Here is an 18,397-nt window from a genome sequence, read left to right as displayed (position 1 = left end):
GACGACAGCGGATCTCACGACTCGAAGTGGGTCTCGGTGGTGGCGCACGTAATGTGGAGGTCCCCACGCCCGAAGATGGCGACTTGGAGATGCTTGCGCGTGGTAGTAGGAGGGGCACTTTATCCCGAGGTAGAGGTAGAATCCCGAGTCCAACGCCAAGCTCCACGCGCGGTTTGTTTCAACAGCTTCACTGCGGAAAGGGGACGAGAGGGACCTGACACACGAGGGCCACTGCCAGAGAAACGACGCTCGCGGTCTGGGAAGGTTGAGGGAGTGCGCTCGGCCACTGCCCACACGAGCCCGCATGTCAGCGCCGCGGCACGATCCTGTGCGGATGTTAGATGGGCCGACGCGCGCGTGAAAAGGAGTCAGCTGGGCCGCGATAGCTAGGTTTCAACCCAACCAGTGTGCATCTCCTCCTTATTTTTATTCCTTTCCATTTTCTTGTTTTATTTTTTTATTTTTGAATCTCAAATTTGAATCCAAATTTTATGGTGAATTTTTATAGTTAGATTAAATATACAATCAACTACTAGCATGAAAAGATATCTTTATTTATATATTTTTCTTTACATTGTATATTGTTTTCCTTTCCTTTTCTTCTCTTTTCTTTTATATTTCATTTCCAAATTCTAGATTTCAAATTAGGTTTAATACATTATTATTACTATTATTATTATCCTTAAATGCACAAACAAATAAACTCCAACATGATGCACTATTTCTTTTATTTAATGTAGTTGTTAATAGCCAAGTTGACCCATGATTTGAATATGCAAAAATGAGAAAAACAAAACAAGTAGTCAAATAAACCTTTTATATTTCCCAATTCATGTACATTGTACAAACTCAATTAGGGCTTGTTCGGTTAGCTCTCAATCCATGTGGATTAAGTGGGATTGGATGAGTTTGAATCCCAAACAAGTCAAACTTCTTAAGAATTTTTTCCAATCCCATCCAATCCATGTGTATTGGGAATAACCGAACAAGGCCTTATTTGGGTATAACATAAGCTAGAGTTATTCCAGCTGACTAGGCTTTGATAGCAGCACTAGAAAAAGTAAGTCTCGGGCGTCAGCGAATTGCTCGGGTGCATGAGCTAGCGCGCGAGCTCGATATAGCCCGGCAGCAAGAGGATCCTAGGCAGGCTAGCAACGCACAACAGAGCTTCGCTGCGATTGCATCTTGCTGATTGATTTAAAGGGGACGCCAGTAACAAATCACAGCAACCTAAACCGTGTTTTTCCCCAGTAATTAGTAATTACAGCCAGTTCAATTCACTCGAGAGCAGTAGTTTTCGAGGTAGGAAAGGAAACCCAAGGAAGGAAGGAAGGAAGAAGCTTCAGTTCAGATCTTGCTGTGAGCAGCAGCGCCTTTGGGCCTGGAGGCCGTCATCCACTGCCTCCCGATAGCCACCAGCTCGCCGGATTTCTTCTTCCGGATCTCCACCACCACCGCCGTCATCCTCCCTTTGTGCTCCACCACCCGCCCATCCATCTCCACTTCATCCTGGACGCACAACATTTCAGTTGCTCCCTACTGGCATTTTCTTGGAAAATGCAAAAGCACAGCAGAGACCAAGAGACACAAACAAAGAAAAATAAACACAAAAGGCTCCTATCCAACGGCTAATCAGTGTGGTTCATAACCCTTTGCTCCAACCGAAGCAAACTTTGGATTCCTTAACATACTTTGGTTGGCCTGCTGTTACCCCATTACCCAGAAAGCAGTAACGGTGTTGCTTCTGGGAAACAAAAGCTTCAAAAAGAGGCATGCCCTTTACTTCCCAGATAGAATAGAATGGACAAAATCCTATTCCTGAGACCTTTCTTGTGCTGAAGAATGTGCATCTAATGCTAACTGTGTGCCCGAGGAATTAAAGCCGCTTTTACTTGAAAGACCAGGCTCACCAAACTGGACCAAATTTCTGTGAAAGGTGTGTCGTGAAAAAGAAAGATGTCCACAGCAAGTTTCATCTTCTGAGGAGTAATTTCATCAGAATCAGAATAGAGAAAAAGAAAAAAGATTGGACTCTGCATGAACACACCCCCCCCCCCCCCCCCCCCCCCCAATACTCTGCTCTGCTGACTGGTATCCATCCATGATGCCCTCTACTTATTGCTAGGCAGTGACACGCCACTCGTCGCCCGCCCGATTGAATACTGAAGACGACGACACGCCTGGTAGGCAACGTGAGGTGAGCGTGTGGAGTGGCCACACCACACGTAGCAAACCCCTTTCTTGTTTCTTTTTCTCGCTCACTCCAGTGTTAAAGACGCAGACTTATGCGAGAAACTGGAGAGGAGAGCGGTGTCGTGTGTACGCACATGGAGCTTGGCCGGTGTGAAGTAGGAGATGTCGTAGTGGACGGAGACCTTGATGATGCCCTCCACGGACATGATGGCCGCGGCGCACACGTCGTCCGCCGCCGCCGCGATGGCGCCCGCGTGCCAGTTCCCCTCCGCGTCCTGACCAGGGGCAGGGGAGCCAAGCCAAGAACCCGTCACACGACCTTTGGTCTCCGCGAGAGCTGGGCTGGGAGGAAGGAGGGACGGAGAGGCACGCACCGTGAGGTGGGGCGGCACGCGGAGCGAGCAGAGCGCGCGGCCGCGCTCCGCGAGGGACACGCGCACGCCGGAGAGCGGCAGCGCGTTGAAGGCCCGGCCCGGGGTGTCCTCCGCCGTGGCGCCGGCGTTCTCCAGCCACCTGCGCGCCGCGGCGGACATCCACGCCGGCGGCTCAACCGCGCCCATGCTGCCGAATGCTGTGTCGCGAACGACCACGCTGGCTACCTGACTTGTTTGTTTGACCGTCTGCGGTCTGCCTCGCCCGGCGCAACACGCACGCCCCCTTCCTTTTAAAAGGCATCCGCCACCGACCACTCGGATTGCCACCGCGTGGGCGGCTACACTGACTCTGCTATGACTTCGAACCCATTGCTGGCACAGATAGCTGTCTAGCTGTTTCATGGCAGGGCACAACCACACATCTCTATACCTCTACAGATGATACTTGCTTGACAGAGTCAAATGTACCTGTTCTCCAACTACAACACTCCTCTCTACCTCAAATCCTTCTCATATACTTGTTCTTGTCGCTAATTACAGTGAAATCAGCTGCCACTGAGGTTGCCTGGTACCACCATGCCTTGGCAATCGATGCTGCTTTGGGTCGGGAACAGAAGAGCTAGCAGAACCCAACTGCAGGTCCATATCAGCATTCAGCAGGCGGTGTTGTCCGTCTAGACACGCCTAGGCTGTGCTGCGTCCCACGGTTCTCAGACCAGACCAGCTTGCAATGTCCTGCTGCAGCAACGAACCGAGCACACCTACTCGAGAGTGAGGGCGCAGAGGTCTGTGTAGCTTCCGTGTGATGTGCTGGGTGAAACATTGTATTGACCATGCTGTGAACCGAGAGCTTGCGTTCCAAGTTCCATCCGGCGCATGTTAGCTCTTCGATAGTTTCTCAATAAGGTGTATGTCATTTGGGACTCGCTGTTTCGCTCACCTGCTATCCCAAACTAGCTATTTGTGTGTATGACACTTGAATTTGTGTGCCAAGCTGCGTACAACCCTACACACAAATTCCAGTGGTATAAAAAAAAACTAGTTCAGATGGCAGTTACCAGACTGGTAAATGCCAAAAATAGAAAAAGGAAAAACAAATCATATACTGCACAAAGGTCCCTAATTCAGATCAGGGAAACTAGGTAATAAATGTAATAATCTATTTACATATTTTGCAGGCTGTTCTTTGTTCATACCTTTGCCACACATCTCTGCATCGTGCCTTCAGATTCCATTTGATGCAAATCATGAGACCTGAGCATACTTTTATTTATAGTATTATTATTCTCAGTGTTCTCATCACGGGAAATCGCAGTTGACAGTACCTTTCTCTTTAGCAAAATCTTTGATTTTTTCCATTTGAGAACCCCCGTTTCAAGTTCCCTGATTCATTTTGGCACAGGTCATCCACATTCTGCATATTTTGCTCCAGGTTGTTATTCTGTGTGTTTTCATTCCCATGCTTGCCGTTGCTAGTAGATAGCATCTTCTCCTGCCCCATATCGCCAACACTAGAAGCGACTGTGTCTGGATTAGAGTTTGAAACAGCACAAGAATCAAGATTCTTGTGTCCTGTGTCCTTTTTCTGTGCTCTGATTTTCTTATTATGAGTGTTTTTCATCCAGTTCATTAGAGAAGATCCAACACCAACCATCCCTACTGTGTGATTCACAATGTTCTTGGGAGCTCTTGATTGCGTTTCACCCACTTTCTGATTGCTAACAGGAGTGCTATTATTATTTCCTACCTCAAATGGTATTTCCTACCTGGTCAGTGCCTATGAGCTCTGATAACCGCCTCATCTTTTTGGCTTCCTCTGACAAAATTTGAGATCTGAAATATCAGCTAAGTTGGCAGATTGGTCCCTTTTCTTCTTATCAACAGATCCAACATTCCTTTTTAAAGATGCTTGAAGTGGAACCTGGTTGCGGACTTGGTTGGTTTTGTGCGCAGATATTTGTTTAGAGACATTGTGCCCAGATTTCGGTTTACGAGCATTAGGCTCATTGCAGTCATCACTAGGAACATCTTGAGCTGTTCTATTATCATCTTCAATTGACACCACACAAGGTTTTGGACCGTGTAGATTCTGTGTGCCATTTTCTTCTATGCTTGATATCATTCGAGAAACATCATCAGGTAAATCACTGATATCCATGGAGACATCATTCAGGATATTTGCTGATACATCAATATTATTGAAAGAGCTCCATAAACCTGAGGATATACTGTCATATTATTTAGTTTACTGTATACAAACAAAAGTACAAATTAGGAATTCACCAAGCTCCATACCTTCTGTTGCTGGAACACTGCCTTCGGTGAATGTGTCTGGAACATTTGCTTCAGTTAATGTGTCTGGAACATTCACTGTAGTAACTGCTCTACTGCCATAAGGAGAGCTGCATTTTGAATTGCATTCTTGGGCACTCTTTGAAAGGGTTGATTGATCATTCCCTTGAGATGATTGTTGTGTCCAAGAAAACAGTCTTCTGGAATCAGAATTATTAGGCAAAGTCCGAACTATTGAAATAGAGCAACCATCATTAGTTCCATCCTGTTGTATTGAAACAGTTTCAGATGTAGTTGTGGGGCCTGGACTTTTCACTCTATTTAGACATTTTACACAATTCCATCGACGATGCTTTGTCACTGAAACTGCAAATGAGTTATGGTAGTGTTCATCACATTGTTGCTGGTTACATCACATCGTCATCGTCGCGTCGTCAAGCTTCAACAGATCAGGGACTCACCGATTTCTCCACTCATCCTAGTGGTTGTTTGGGCTCTCATGCTGGTTGGAACATGCCGTCCCTTCTGCATGCCATCATGGTGACAGCTGCGGGGAGCTACAACATCCATGCCTACCCTCGGTACGCCGTCGTGGTGACGGCTATGTGTCATGACCCTACCAGGAATGCATAGATGCAGGCAAGGAGTACAGAGGGGATAGAATAATACAGCTGTAAGCTGCTGGCATTTAGCTGTAATAACAGATTAGATCTGTCATCTAGCTGTAATCCAGCTGTAATAACTGATTAGCAGTTAGAGCCACTTGGGCTGCTATAAATCTGAGCAGTTGTAATGGAGAAGCTATGAATGAAATAAAACAGAAATCCAGCACCACCACATACCTGTGTGATTTAGGGTTCTTGTTTGATTCGGCCAAGGGGGAAACCTCACGTCGGATGAACCCTAGGGAGAGGGGAAACCATACCTGGGCACAGATCCAAGGGTGGGCGAAACCCTAGACCTGGGTTCCTCACAATTGGTATCAAAGCTGTCGAATCCTTGGAGGAGAGATTGGCGGGAAGACAGTTTGACACAAGTTTGAAAGAAGGGAGGTGCTCAGAAAATTTTGTTCATCACGGCACCTTCAATTAAGCCGTCGGCCCAGTCCCGGTTGGTGATCGAGGCTGTCACCATGGAAGCGAAGCAGGCTGAAGCACGCTGGGAGAAGATGATGTTGGCCATCGAGAAGCTGACAGGAAAGGTTGATGCCATGGAGGAAGAGAGGACGCTGTTTCGCAAGCAAATGGAGGAGACCGGGAAGGCTGTTTCTCTTCTTCGGGTGGAAGCCATGGCAAGGGATATGGATCGTTATGGGAATGAAGAAGCAGGAGAAAGAGACAGCAGAAATTCTCAGAACAGAGGAGAAAGAATGTACAGAGGTAGAGAGGAGAGTTCTGGGCAACTGGACAGAGATGGGGAACAGTTGCAACAGCATATACCAAGGATGCCCTTTCCAAAGTTTGGAGGAACAAATCCAGCCAGTTGGATTATACAATGTGAAGATTACTTCAACCTCTACCGGGTCCCTGATTTTCTGAAGTCCACTGTGGCGTCTCTCAACTTTGAAGGTACTGCAGCACGATGGTTGCAGTTTGTCAGGTTGAAGCAAGGGTTGGGTGATTGGAGGAATTTGTCTAGGCTGGTATTAGACGAATTTGGAGTGGAAGAATATGTGAAGGAGTTTGAGGAAGCAAGATATGCTACTGCTGTTCATAATCCTATGATGGATGAAACATTTTATGTCAGTCAGTTTGTCAAAGGACTGAAGAATGAAATTCAGTATCCAGTTATGTCCCAGCTTCCTGCTACTGTTCACAAGGCACAACTATTGGCTCAAGTTCAACAGGATATTATTGATAAGGGAGGAATGAAGTTTACCAAGCAGCCTGTTCTTGGTAGATTGGGAGGAGGAAATAGAGCAGATGGTAAAGGTGTTGAGATGGGAGGATGGAGTAAGGAGAGACAACTAAAGGAGTATAGAAGAGTGAATGGTCTATGCTTCACTTGTGGAGAGAAATTTGAACCTGGTCATCAAGCAAGGTGCCAGAAAGGGAATGCAGTCCAGTTACATGTTCTAGTTCCTGAGGATATGGAGAAGGTTTTAACTCCTGAAGTATTGGAGCAAATAGAGCAAGAGGAGAAACAGGAAGAAGAGGAACTGAAGCTGTCTCTGAATGCTATTAATGGGGCTGATGATTCTCAATGTATCCGACTTAGAGCATTGATTCAGCATCAGATGTTATTAATGTTGGTTGATTCTGGAAGTTCTACCAGTTTCATTAGCAAGCAGATGGTGGAAAAGTTAAAGTTGGAGGTGGAAGAATGTGACCCAGTGAAGGTCAGGGTGGCTAGTGGGGATATTATGGTCAGCACTCAGAGAGTAAGGGAAGTAAAATGGTGGACTGGAGGGCACACCTTTGTTTTCCCTATGAGAGTGTTGGACATTGGGGTATATGATTCCATTTTGGGATTTGACTGGTTGAGGGCCCATAGTCCTATGAACTGTGACTGGGATAACAAGACCTTGGAGTTTTACCATCAGGGACAGAAAGTCCAAATACAAGGAGACTGTGCTAAGGTTACAGAAGTTTCTCAAGTGCATGCTGTTCAGGTGCAGAAATGGTTGAAAGGGAATGAGGTCTGGGCTTTTGTGTTGCTGGAACAGGTGGTACCAAAGAAAGAAGAGGTGAAGGGGCAGTTAGCAGCACTACTCACAGAATTTCAGGATTTATTCGCTCAGCCTGCAGCCTTACCTCCCAAAAGGGTGTTTGACCACTATATACCATTGCTGCCAGGGTCGGTTCCAGTGAATGCCAGACCATATAGATACTCTCCACTACACAAAGATGAGATAGAGAGACAAGTGGCAGAATTGCTCAAAGCAGGCTTGATTGTTCCTAGTGTAAGCTCTTTTGCTTCTCCGGTATTACTGGTACAAAAGAAAGATGGAACATGGAGGTTTTGCATAGATTATAGAAAGCTCAATGATATGACAGTGAAGAATAGGTTTCCAATGCCTTTGGTGGATGAGATTTTAGATGAGTTGGCAGGCACCCAATATTTTTCCAGTTTGGATATGACAGCTGGGTACCATCAGATTAGAATGGGCGAAGAAGATGAGCACAAGACTGCTTTTAAAACCCATCATGGGCATTATCAATTCAGAGTAATGCCATTTGGGTTGACCAATGCTCCTGCCACTTTTCAGTGTGCTATGAATAGTATTTTGGAACCCTTCCTCAGGAAGTTTGTGCTTGTTTTTATTGATGATATTCTCATTTACAGCCCAACATTGCAAGATCATGTTCAACATTTGAAGCAAGTTTTCACTGTGTTAAGGCATCACCAGTTTTATCTCAAAAGGAAGAAATGTGTGTTTGCTCAGGCGGAATTGCAGTATTTGGGCCATATTATTTCTAAGGAAGGGGTTGCTACTGATCCATCCAAGACTGAGGCCATGGTCAGGTGGCCAGTGCCTACTTCTGTCACTGAGTTAAGAGGTTTTCTCGGTTTGACTGGGTATTACAGGAAGTTTGTCAGGCATTATGGTACTCTGGCAAAGCCCTTGACAATATTACTTCAAGGCAAGAAGGCATGGGTGTGGACACTTGAAGCTCAGAAGGCTTTTGAACATCTTAAGAAGGCCATGACTCAAACACCTGTTCTGGCTTTACCAAGGTTTGAGATACCTTTTGTGGTTGAGACTGATGCTTGTGATGAAGGCATAGGGGCTGTTCTTATGCAGGAGCACAAACCATTGGCTTTCTTGAGTAAGGCCCTGGGTATGAAGAACAAGCAACTATCCATTTATGAGAAGGAATTTCTGGCCTTAATCATGGCAGTTGACAGGTGGAGACCTTATTTGCAAAGGTCCTCTTTCACTATTATGACAGACCATCAGTCTCTGTCTTTCTTGGGAGAACAGCAGCTTCAGTCTGAATTGCAAAGAAAAGCTATGGCTAAGCTTATGGGTCTCCAGTTCAAGATAGTGTACAAGAAGGGAAAAGAGAATGTGGTGGCAGATGCTTTGTCTAGGGTGGGGGCAGCCATGATTTTAGCACTGGTTTCGGAGGTCCAACCGGTTTGGCTTCAGGAAATTTTGAACTCTTATGCCACAGATTTGCAGGCCCAGCAACTTTTACAGAAATTGGTAATACAGAGTCCTGATGAAGATGGCTATTTTCTTCAGCAGGGAGTGATCAGAAAGGATCAGCAAATTTGGGTAGGGGAGAATTCTGCCCTCAGAACCAAAATTATTGCAGCTTTGCATGATTCATCATTGGGTGGTCATTCTGGAATCACTGCTACTTACCACAGAATTAAAAAGTTGTTCTGTTGGTCAGGCCTGAAAACTGATGTGGAATTATTTGTGAAACAATGTGCGGTTTGTCAGCAGGCCAAAAGTCCCAAGCAGTATCCTTCTGGGTTACTTCACCCATTGCCTGTGCCAGCAGGAGCTTGGCAAGACTTAACTATGGATTTCATTGAGAAGTTACCCCGGTCAGAAGGATATGATACGATTTTGGTGGTGGTAGATCGATTCACTAAGTATGCTCACTTCTTTCCCTTAAAGCACCCTTTCACTGCTCAGGGAGTGGCCCAAATCATGGTAGATTCAGTAATCAAGCTGCATGGGGTGCCCAAAACAGTGGTATCTGATAGGGACAAGATTTTTACAAGTGCTTTTTGGAAACATTTGTTCAAGCTCTTGGATATTAAGCTTGCTTTAAGCACAGCCTATCACCCTCAGACAGATGGGCAGAGTGAGAGAGTTAATCAGTGTTTGGAGATGTATCTCAGATGTGCTGTCCACTCCAACCCTCAGAAATGGAAGTCTTGGCTACCTTTAGCCGAATTATGGTATAATACCACTTTCCACTCATCATTGGGCTGTTCACCTTTCCAGGCCCTTTATGGCTATGAAGCATCTGTTCTTGGAATTCCTTCGGTCACAGGGCAGGAGGATGAGGGAGCTGTCCAGTTTGTTCAGCACAGAGCTGAGCATAGTGAGATGTTGAAGGCCAATTTGGCTAGAGCTCAACAGAGGTATAAACATTTTGCAGATAAGAAGCGGGTTCCCAGGGAGTTTCAGGTGGGGGAACAGGTTTTGCTCAAGCTCCAGCCTTATGCTCAAAATTCTGTGGTCAATAGACCTTGTCCCAAATTTGCCTTCAAGTATTTTGGGCCTTACACAGTGACTGAGAAAATTGGGCCAGCTGCTTATCGTTTGGCTCTTCCACCAGAAGCTCAGATCCATCCTGTCTTCCATGTTTCCCAACTCAAACCATTTGTTCCAAATTATACTCCGGTCTTTGATACTCTTCCTCAACCAATGGATTTGGACAGGGGATCTCTGGCTCCGGTAGAGATTCTGGATCGCAGAATGGTCAAGAAAGGTAATGCGGCTGTGGTCCAAGTGCTCCTCAGGTGGTCTGGGTTACCATCATCATGTGCTACTTGGGAGGATTTTACTGTGGCCAAGACCAGATTTCCAAAGGCCCTTGCTTGGGGTCAAGCAAGCTCTCAAGGGGGGGCGGATTGTCATGACCCTACCAGGAATGCATAGATGCAGGCAAGGAGTACAGAGGGGATAGAATAATACAGCTGTAAGCTGCTGGCATTTAGCTGTAATAACAGATTAGATCTGTCATCTAGCTGTAATCCAGCTGTAATAACTGATTAGCAGTTAGAGCCACTTGGGCTGCTATAAATCTGAGCAGTTGTAATGGAGAAGCTATGAATGAAATAAAACAGAAATCCAGCACCACCACATACCTGTGTGATTTAGGGTTCTTGTTTGATTCGGCCAAGAAACCTCACGTCGGATGAACCCTAGGGAGAGGGGAAACCATACCTGGGCACAGATCCAAGGGTGGGCGAAACCCTAGACCTGGGTTCCTCACACTATGGAGAGGCCGCTCAGACCCATAGGCTATGTCACCCCAACCCCTAGATCTATGCCGCCTAGTCTTGTCGGGAGGGCACAATTCCATCACATTCGAGTGCTAGTGGCAGCCTGCTATGCCGCCACCAGGCTACACATGGCGGGCACCCCCTCTGCATGCCAAGGTGGCGGCTGGGCCGAGCCGTGCGCCCCCACCCTGTCAACCAGGTCGAGCCTTTCTACTCGCGGGCTATCTCTTTCTCTAACTTTTTGATCGAGGATGAGGAGGATGAACTGAGTTGGGAAAATGAACTAGCTACGAGTACCCGGTGATGTGCCCAAATCTGTGAGTCCTTTTATTCTTCTCGGTTGGTGGATCGGGTTTGCGCCCACCACCTGTTGATCGCATGTGTCTTCGACGTCGACAACACTGGCCTCTTTATCTTCTTCGAACGCATCACATCATGTGGCCTATGGCGTACCTAAAACGCACGTGTGTGTCACGCCTGTTCGCCTGCATGTCGACCTAAGCCAGCTCATCCTCGCCACCGTCGATCAGGAGGCTCCGCCTTCGACATTGCTTTTGCCATCGTCGTCTCTACCTCGCACGCTTTCGACCTGATTAATTGATCGTGTGCAACCATCCTCCCCTGATATATGTCGTCTAGTGCACGCCTCTCCAAGTACAAGGGTTGCCGTTGTGTCGCCTCCTCGGGCAGCAGCGCCGCCTTCGCCTGTCTTCATCCTCGTCGTTGCCCCTACATCATCGTCAACTACGTTGTTGTGCGCCTCTCGCACATGGTCTACCCCGACTGCTCACGGGCTTCTTCACTAAGCCACTCGGATGCGTTCAGTTCCCGGAGCTTCAGGCTAGAATCGGCATGACCGAGAATAAGGAGTAGCAGCAGTAATGGAGGAAGGATTGTTAGATAATCTGCTGCTCCATCTCCCTCGCATCGTTACATCTTAGAAACATGTGTATTGTGACCGTTCCCTCCCTTTTGCTGTCAATAGGACAGTAGTAGTAGAAGCATGGTGTAGTACTATGTAGTAGGTATGTAGAATAGTACATGTAATAGGCAGCAAGCTTCCAAGTAGTGGGCATGCTACAGCCGAACAAGTTAGTAGCTCATCTCCTTGTGTGTGCTATGTTCTCCTCTTCTTCATCCTCCAGCTCGTGTGTGTGAGAGAGAGATGTTAGTAATACTGGAACCAACATCACAAAAATACCCGTACATTTGCTTTGTGCTTGTAGACAACAAATGATCGTTTATATAATATAAATAATATTTTTTAACCAGGTTGACCCCTTTTTCCATTTATTAATGGAAAACATCCATTACACATCAACGAAAAAAGGTACGAAAAGTATGAGCAATGCTGCAGAACGAAAAACAAACATCAGAACTAACACTATATGTGAAACCTGGCTAAGGAAACTAGCGTTAGCTCAACTGTCCAACGTAGTTGATATATAAAGGCAGGACTATGGACTGTGTATGAAGGGAGAGTGATGATATATAAACCATGGTATTTGCTCTCACCCATTAGAAAGGCTAGATAGAGACGCATCAGTACTGCATGGCAATGCAACGAGGAAATGCCGGCATCTGCCAAATGTGAAAAAAGATTACCTTAGGAGAAATGGTCGCACGTACTCAAGCTCTGTTGGTCCATCATTAGGTTCAACAACTGTAGATAGAGGCTCTAGTTCTACGAGCAAGAGCAGCTGTTTCCATTTGCCACAACCAAAGGTCCGTTTGTTTCAGCTTATAGATTATATAATCTAGATTATAATCTAAATTATATAATCCAGATTATAATCTAAATTATATTATAATCTACATGTAGTTGTTTGGTAGTTTAGATTATACAAATGTAGATTATGCATAAAGACAACAATACCCTTATTTGTTTATTTTAGCTGAGAAAAAAGTATGGCATATATTGTAATTTCTATTTACATAACCATGGGTAAACCATGGGTAGTGGGTCTTTTACCAAAATAATCTCAAATAAGCTACTCTTGAAGAGATTATGAGATTATCATAATATGGAGTTTAGATTATATAATCTGAACTTATAATCTAGGTGTTTATTTACCTACTAGATTATTTACGCTTGATTATATAATCTAGAGAGATTATAATCTGAAATAAAAAGGACTAAGCAGTCGCTGAAACAACAGCGAGCATTGCATGACTTATCATCATATAGACATCGATCTTGGTTGTCGAGACTGCAGAAAGAGAGGTAGCTAGTACGCTGAAAGGAAGGAGGTAGAAATCGAAGGAACATAACACACAGCCTGTAGCATCTTGGTTCATAGAATATAACACAACATAGCGAGCCATATATATCCAGATAAATTAAAGGAACGAATGAATACAACCTAAATAGACCTTGGTTCATTGTTCAACAAGTTGTGAGAAATAATGTGTGTGAGCTTACTTACAATGGGGGCTCATGTGAAGTGTAAGGTTTACCAAAGAAGATGGTTAAAGCTGAACATTGCTTTTAAAGTTGGTCAAAGTTTTATTAGCAGTTACTAAGTATAAGTAGATATCAACCCAAATAAATAAGAGATCACAAATAATAAATTGTCACACCCGATTTAAGTAGCCATGACATCCTTCATGCTCCTCATCTTGTAGTACATGTCCTTGACCTGGGGGATATGAGTACAAAAAGGGTGAGCTTTCATACGTTCATCGCTCAACAAATTGTGTAGAATAATGTGCATGAGCTCACTTACAGTTGGGCTCATACGAAGTGTAAGGCTTACCAAAGGAGATGGTTAAAGTTGAGCATTGCTTTTAAAGTTGGTCAAAATTTTATTAGCAGTTACTAAGTATAAGTAGATACCAACCAATTAAATAAGTGTTCACAATTGATAATAACACCCGTGATACAATACATATGACAGATTAAGTTTAGTTCCATAAATTAATCATACGAGAGTCCTGAGTTGCTCTTGACCGTGAGTACGGCTGGTATACCTGTTTTACACTCTGCAGAGGTTGCACCCTTTACCCACAAGTCGTGTTACCCATTTGCCAAGGGATCATGACTTCCCATTCATCTCTGCCGAGAAGACGAGGCAGGTAGCACTATGTGGTCTTTACAAAGTTTCACTAGCTTCAGAAAAATATGAATTTCCTACGTTTTATAGATATTTTTATTTTATTTCATTACCCAAAATAGCTTATAAAGGCTTATCTGCAAATACCAGGGACCAAACTATGATTTATTAAGGACCTCTGCGCAATTTCTATTACAAACCCGAGGAGTTCGAGGTAATGTCCATGCATATGGATGGATGGCGGGTTTATTACTATAAAGATCAGGGGCTCTTTTGCTATTGTGCTGGCTGAAAGGGTATCGGCATATCTCAACTGTCTGATCTAATCTGCTCGGTCTAGATTAGATCCAACTTTAAATGAAAGGGTACGCGATGCAGATCGTAGGATTCGAACCCCACGGTTATGATTTTATAGTGGCCGATCCAATCCTAACCGTCGATCTACAGATACGCGACCTAGATCTCTTCACAAAGGGGTATGCAGATGTCTAATCTAAGTCGTCCATTTAGGGATCAATGGCGAGTGTGCTTCCATCATCATCCGTTGTCCCAGACGACGGCGGCGCCCCCATATGACGGTGAGGCACATCGGCGCCAAGCGACCGAGCGTACAGGTGCCCCGACCACCCACCGAGAGGGTTCTACACAACGAGGATGGCGTCAAAGATTAACTAGGAGTATTCTTACCGGAGATTACTACACGAAGACTCGTGACCACGTGCGAGGCGGCTTGGTGACGACTGTTGAAATCCGACGAGGAATTCACTGGCGTCCCGGTCGACCCTGGCACCCTCGACACCGTATACATGTTCTCCATGCCCTGATGTACTCTCTGCTCTCTCTATGTTCCTTTCTCTCTCTCTCTTTGTTCATGTGGCCATGGCAACAGACTCTGCCCTCTCGGTTTGCGTGGCAGTCTATGATGGTGTGGCGCTCGTGCTTGAGCCATATGGATGGAGGGAGACGGGAGGAGATGATGCATCAGGTTTTATTCCCAGGGAGATCTCCAGATGGGGCGAAATCCGACAAGGGGTGAAGGGCGAGATCTGCACGTAGCCTCGTAACAACCTGAGGAGTGAGGAAAGGGGATGATGGTGACGGTGTGGGTCCCACGCGGCGGTGATTGAAGGCACATGAGCATCACGCGGTTGGTGATGTGTGCGGCTGAACGGCGGGACCTGCCCCAGACGGCGCTGCGGTGCGCGCGAGCAGGAGGCTGAGGTGCGGTTGCGCGTGCAGCGAGACACGGAGTTGGGCCGGTGAGGTGCTTCTGGGCCCAACAAGCAAGGTAGAAGGGGCGGGGTTGAGAGAGATACGACCTACGAAAGAATCTGCACCATCCCATGTTTTCGTGTTTTCTTTTGCAAATTTCTGTTTGAATTTAATTTTAGGTATTCAAATTTAAAACTGAGTTTAAGGTTCCAAGTAGGTGATGCACATACATAAATAGTTGTTAAGGAATGTAATTTTTTATTGTATAATCTTTATTCAGCTAGAATTTATAGTCCAACAAAAGGATAACTAAATCAGTTAGAGATTTTTTATTTGATCTTTCAATAGAAAATATATTTATTTTTGGAGGAGTGACTTCCAAGGTAAGAAATTTCTTATTAAAATATTTTAATTGATAATCTTTATATTTATTTTATTAATTACATAGGAAAAGATTTTTAGGTGTTACAGCAAGCTAGCCGCACCGAGCAAGTTAAAAAAGAAGTCTGTCTTGGAGACTTGGACTCGTTGTGACGCCGAGCGCCGACCTCATCCGCGCGCTCGACGTGTGTGAGGAACCCTATGATTAGGGTTCGTCCAGATCTGCTCCCTGGGCTATGGTTTGCCCAGATCTGCACTAGGTACGTGTTGTGGAAGCTCTAGAGTTAGATGAGTTTGCCTCCAGGTATGTTCTTCCCCTTTCTCTAGAGTTCTACCGACGTGAGGACACTTCCCCTTGGCCGGATCTTGCCAAAACCGAATTCACAGGTATGTGGCAGTATGATTTCTCTTCTATTTCATTTCATGCCTTCTTCATTACAAATGCTCAGATTTATAGCAGCCCTAAGTGGGTATAATTGCTAATCAGTTACTACAACTGGATTAACAGCTAGATCACAGAGCTAATCAGTTATTACAGCTGGATTTATAGCTAGATGCCAGCAGCTTACAACTTGAGAGCACCTAGAGGGGGGGGGGGGTGAATAGGTGATCCTGTAAAACTTAAACTTATAGCCACAAAAACTTGTTAAGAGTTAGAGTAATAATGCCAAGTGGCTAGAGAAGGTCTTGCACAATACGATAACCACAAAAGATCAAACACAGAGAAGACACAGTGGTTTATCCCGTGGTTCGGCCAAGCACAAATACTTGCCTACTCCACGTTGTGGCGTCCCAACGGACGAGAGTTGCACTCAACTCCTCTCAAGCGATCCAATGATCAACTTGAATACCACAGTGTTATGCTTTTCTTTTCTTATCCCGTTTGCGAGGAATCTCCACAACTTGGAGCCTCTCGCCCTTACACTTTTGATGTTCACAAAGAATCACGGAGTAAGGAAGGGGATGAGCAACACACACAAGACTTCAAAAGATCAGAGCAACAGCACGCACACAAGTCGCAACAAGAGCTCGCAACACAACTCAAAGAGTTCACAACTCCACAAGAGCTCTATATGCTATCACAATGAAACAAATGCGCGAGATCGATGTCTTGGTGCTTAGGAGTGTTGTGGGAATGCTTGGTGTCCTCCTCCATGCGCCTAGGGGTCCCTTTTATAGCCCCAAGGCAGCTAGGAGCCGTTGAGAACACATCTGGAAGGCTATCCTTGCCTTCTGTCGTCGGGCGCACCGGACAGTCCGGTGCACACCGGACAGTGTCCGGTGCCCGATTTATTTCCATAAACAGCGAAGCCGACCGTTGCCGACCGTTGCAGATCTGGCGCACCGGACAGTCCGGTGCACACCGGACAGTCCGGTGCTTCCTTCCGACCGTTGGCTCGGCCACGTGTCGCGCGCCGATCGCGCGGCCGACCGTTGGCTCACCGGACAGTCCGGTGCACACCGGACAGTCCGGTGAATTTTAGCCGTACGCCGTCAGCAAATTCCCGAGAGCGACCTGTTCGGCCGAGACAGCCTGGTGCACCGGACACTGTCCGGTGCACCACCGGACAGTCCGGTGCCCCAGACCGAAACAGTCCCTTGGCTGTACACAGCCAAGTCTTCTCTTATCTTCTTCTATCTGTTTCTAACACTTAGACAAATATATTAGTACACAAAACCAATGTACTAAGACTTAGAAACATACCTTTGTTGTAGATTTGCACTTTGTTCATCCATTGCATAAATTCACATTTTAAGCACTTGAGTTGGCACTCAATCACCAAAATACTTAGAAATGGCCCAAGGGCACATTTCCCTTTCAATCTCCCCCTTTTTGGTGATTTATGCCAACACAACATAAAGCAACTAGAACAAGTGCGAAATCACTTCAAATAAAAACTCAAATTGGTTTTGATTCAATTTTGGCATATATGGATCATCCTTTGCCACCACTTGGTTTGTTTTTGCAAATCAAACTCAAATCTCTATTTCTATGTCAAACACACATGTTGAGGCATAAAGAGAGTCATTCCAAAAGAGATTGATCAAGGATTTCAAAAACTCCCCCTATTTCCCATAATCACCACTTCTCCCCACAAGAAGTCAACTTTTGACAATAGAGACAATAAAAGCTTTTGACAAAACAAAAACTCACAAAAACTCTATTCTACTATTTTCAAAATCTCTCAAGTGGTAGCTGATCCATCTATTACTTTGGCCTTTATTTTCTCCCCCTTTGGCATCAAGCACCAAAACGGGATCAATCTTGGCCTTTTTAACCCCATTGCCTCACCAAAGTCTTCAATTAAGAGCAAATGGCAATAAGATTTCATGAGATGAACTTGGAATTAGTTACCCTCTCATCGGAGTGCAGTGGAAGTCTTTCATGGTCCAAGTCCACCTTTTCCCTTTCAATCCTCCTTCGAGACTAATTTATCAAACTCAAGCACATGGTTAGTCTCAAAGGGTCAAGTTGTAACACATCTCCCCCTAAACATGTGCATCACTTTGCAACGGACTTGTGAGGTCCAGGGAGTGTTTGTACAACTTGAGCACCATAATAAGCAACAAAATGCAAAAAGGAACATGATCAAAAGCATAAGTACATGTATGCTACAATTCAATCCAGGTTCCGCGAATCTATGACATTTAGCTCACTACGCAACCTGCAAAAGGTCTTCTCATCTAGAGGCTTAGTGAAGATATCGACTAGCTGGTTCTCGGTGCTAACATGAAACACTTCGATATCTCCCTTTTGCTGGTGGTCTCTCAAAAAGTGATGCCGGATGTCTATGTGCTTTGTGCGGCTGTGCTCAACAGGATTCTCCGCCATGCGGATAGCACTCTCATTGTCACATAGGAGTGGGACTTTGCTCAGATTGTAGCCAAAGTCCCGGAGGGTTTGCCTCATCCAAAGTAGTTGCGCGCAACACTGACCTACGGCAACGTACTCGGCCTCAGCGGTGGATAGGGCAACGG

At 45.5% G+C, this 18,397-nt stretch overlaps 1 protein-coding gene across 6 annotated transcripts; it reads right to left on the bottom strand.

Annotated features, from left to right (window-relative positions):
* Positions 1-800: 800 nt before the first annotated feature.
* LOC103635012 (acyl-coenzyme A thioesterase 13) lies at positions 801-15,259 on the bottom strand. Of its 6 annotated transcripts, XR_004851931.1 has the most exons (8): positions 14,513-15,259; positions 10,750-13,411; positions 5,321-5,820; positions 4,863-5,225; positions 3,764-4,784; positions 2,568-3,573; positions 2,328-2,468; positions 801-1,509 (listed from the first exon to the last, which is right to left on the bottom strand). XR_004851931.1 is itself a non-coding variant. In XM_035961646.1 (5 exons), exons 3-5 carry the CDS (start codon positions 2,967-2,969, stop codon positions 1,348-1,350), a joined length of 705 nt encoding a protein of 234 aa, XP_035817539.1. In that variant the 5' UTR covers positions 2,970-3,573; positions 3,764-4,784; positions 4,863-5,692; the 3' UTR covers positions 801-1,347. The 6 variants fall into 6 exon arrangements, 3 of the variants coding, with proteins under 3 accessions (XP_035817539.1, XP_020397988.1, XP_035817538.1); XR_004851930.1 differs by lacking the exons at positions 10,750-13,411; positions 14,513-15,259 and having other exon boundaries at positions 5,321-6,483; XM_035961646.1 differs by lacking the exons at positions 10,750-13,411; positions 14,513-15,259 and having other exon boundaries at positions 4,863-5,692.
* Positions 15,260-18,397: the final 3,138 nt, after the last annotated feature.

Source organism: Zea mays, chromosome 8 (assembly GCF_902167145.1).
Source record: "Zea mays cultivar B73 chromosome 8, Zm-B73-REFERENCE-NAM-5.0, whole genome shotgun sequence".
In the NCBI taxonomy this organism is placed as follows: domain Eukaryota; kingdom Viridiplantae; phylum Streptophyta; class Magnoliopsida; order Poales; family Poaceae; genus Zea; species Zea mays.
This window is presented reverse-complemented; position numbering and strand designations above follow the sequence as displayed.

Bases quoted from the DNA above. Each gene is read 5' to 3' on its own strand.
- LOC103635012 (XM_020542399.3), bottom strand. From the start codon at position 2,969: ATGAAACAGCTAGACAGCTATCTGTGCCAGCAATGGGTTCGAAGTCAT. The intron at 1,510-2,327 runs GTGCGTACACAC...TTGTGCGTCCAG, and splicing joins TCACACCGGCCAAGCTCCAT to GATGAAGTGGAGATGGATGG.